This window comes from Berghia stephanieae, chromosome 5 (assembly GCF_034508935.2).
Source record: "Berghia stephanieae isolate SIO BIC M18660-M18661 chromosome 5, UCSD_Bste_1.3, whole genome shotgun sequence".
Taxonomy (NCBI): Eukaryota; Metazoa; Mollusca; class Gastropoda; order Nudibranchia; family Aeolidiidae; genus Berghia; species Berghia stephanieae.
The window spans coordinates 71,021,128-71,023,627 of record NC_088364.1 but is presented as its reverse complement, the minus strand read 5'-3'; the positions used below and the strand labels follow the sequence as shown (position 1 = coordinate 71,023,627).

Genomic DNA, 2,500 nt, shown 5'->3' with positions numbered 1-2,500 from the left:
CTCTCTCTCTCTCTCTCTCTCTTTTTATATCTCTTTCTCTCTCTCTCTCTCTCTCTCTCTTTCTCTCACATGTTTGTGTTTGTGTGTGTGTGTGTGTGTGCGTGCGTGTGTGTGTGTGTATATTTTACTCTCTCATTCTATCTCTTCCTCTCTAATCCTCTTCTTGATAATTCTTTCCCTGCCCACCGGGCTTCACGTAGTTTCAAAACTGTACTTTCAAATTATAAGCCCGTCTTTAACTTTGGGTATTTGAAATCTTATTTTCTCTATTGAATAAGACAAAAATTTCACATTAATAATTCTTATTTCATTGATTCTTTATTTAAATATAAAAAATTCTTGAAAAAGTGAACAATTGTCGGCATTTTTTTTTTCAGTGTTTTATTTGTTTTAAGAACATCTTGCATAATAATGAATAACTACAAAAGTGATAATTGGATTGTTTCAAAAATTTGTATGTTCATTATTAAATGTATAATCTAAGCTCATGCTAATTTCACTATTCTCGTCAAATTTTCGATGCCCGTATCTAAGGAGTTATCTTTGCCCATTGATTTGACTGTGCGTGAAAACGGTGCCTCACTTCAAAGTCGATTTTCTCAAAACTTGGTTTTCACACTCTCCCTACTTCAAACGGTCATATCTCGGCAATGAATAATCAGAATTGTATAAATTTGGTAACAAATTTTAAAGCATAAAATAAGCTATGATTGGGTACCAAAAACCCAATATTGAAAAATCCGACTTAATGCGGTTTCGAGGCGGAGGGTCACATATAATTAAAATAATGTTATATTATGTGCGGCTATGTGGTCTTGTGGTATGACGTTCGCTTTCGGATCGGAAGGTCCTGGGTTCGAGCCTCGCGCTCGGCGCATAGTTGAGTCCTTGGAAAAGGCTCTTTACTCACATTCTCTCACCGTACTCAGGTGTAAAATGAGTACCTGGCCGTTAACAGCGTTGTCTTTGTCCGAAAAATTGAAATATCGCCTAACAGGCGGCATGTCCCGCCCTACATGTTAAATGTTGCTGTTGACCAGGTACCCCATATAAAACGTTTTGAGCACATTTAGTGGATAGTGCGCTACATAAAGCTCAATTATTTTATTTATTATTATAATCATCTCTACAGATTCTTAGAATTCTGGCTGGGTGACGTCATTCCTCTTCCAAACTGCTGGTCTTCCGCTACTGCTGTGGCATTGTTGTTGTTGCCCTTGCTCATTGCTGCTGCCATCAGGTATTTTAGCCTACATGTTATTTCCGCCATCATCCCCACCACATCCATCAACAAAAATATCATCATCATCATCATCATCATCATCATCATCATCATCATCATCATCATCATCATCACCTTTGTGAGTGGTGCAACAACATAACAATAACAATAATAATAATAATAATAATAATAATAATAATAATAATAATAATAATAATAATAATAATAATAATAATAATAATCATCATCATCATATAATAATAATAAATAATAATAATAATATAATAATAATAATAATAATAATAATAATAATAATAATAATAATAATAATATATATAATGATGATGATGATGATGATAATGATAATAGCAATGATAATAATAATAATAATAATAATAATAATAATAATAATAATAATAATAATAATAATAATAATAATAATAATAATAATAATAATAATAACAACAATGGTATAGATTTATCGTGCGCCAAACATCCCTTCATCGGGAGGGCTCTGGTCACATAACATAGATTAAGCCCTAACACAGTACACGGACAACGCTAATTATACACATCATCAAAAGAAAGCCTGGTCTGAATAAGCATGTCTTCTATCGACGCTTGAAATGCTCTAGTGGAGACGAAGAACGTATCTCAAGTGGTAGCAAATTCCACAACCTCGGACCAGAATGCTGAAATATAGAAATAGCAGATGCACCAAGCAGATACTCAGCAGTTATGCGGCTATGGGGTCTTGTGGTATGACACTCACTTATGGATCGGAAAGTCCTGAGTATAGTTGAGTCCTTGGAAAAGGCTCTTAACTCACATTCTCTCACCGTACTCAGGTGTACCTGACCGTTTACAGCGTTGTTTCTGTCGAAAAAAATGATAATATCGCTTGACAAGGCGTCATGTCTCGTTCTAGATGTTTCATGCTTCTGTTGGTCAGGGCCCCCTTGTAAAGCGCTTTGAGTACTTTAAGTGGATATAGCGCTATTTAACAGCTCAAGTTTAAGATTTAGCAGTTATGCTTTCATATTATAGTTATAGCTAAGAAGCTCAATAAATAAGGAACAGCGATACAATGTCTTCTCTCGTATTCTCAGACAAAACTGCCATCAACTCATGTTTATCAAGGCGTTGACATAACATGATATACAAGGGACATAATCAATACATACATTCATTTATTATACAGTAAAGAGTATGACATGGATTGTCTTTCTTACATTCATTACCATCATCATCATCATCATCATCATCATCATCATCATC

The 2,500-nt window shown here is 34.3% G+C and overlaps 1 protein-coding gene across 4 annotated transcripts in view; it reads left to right on the top strand.

Annotated features, from left to right (window-relative positions):
• LOC144973562 (uncharacterized) overlaps positions 1 to 2,500 on the top strand; it is a 105,733-nt gene that overhangs the window by 97,305 nt on the left and 5,928 nt on the right. For all 4 annotated transcript variants that reach the window (XM_078916170.1, XM_078916173.1, XM_078916172.1 and 1 more), the window contains one exon: positions 1,133 to 1,240. In XM_078916170.1, the coding sequence (XP_078772296.1) occupies positions 1,133 to 1,240 (108 nt within the window). The remainder of the gene's footprint in view (positions 1 to 1,132; positions 1,241 to 2,500) is intronic.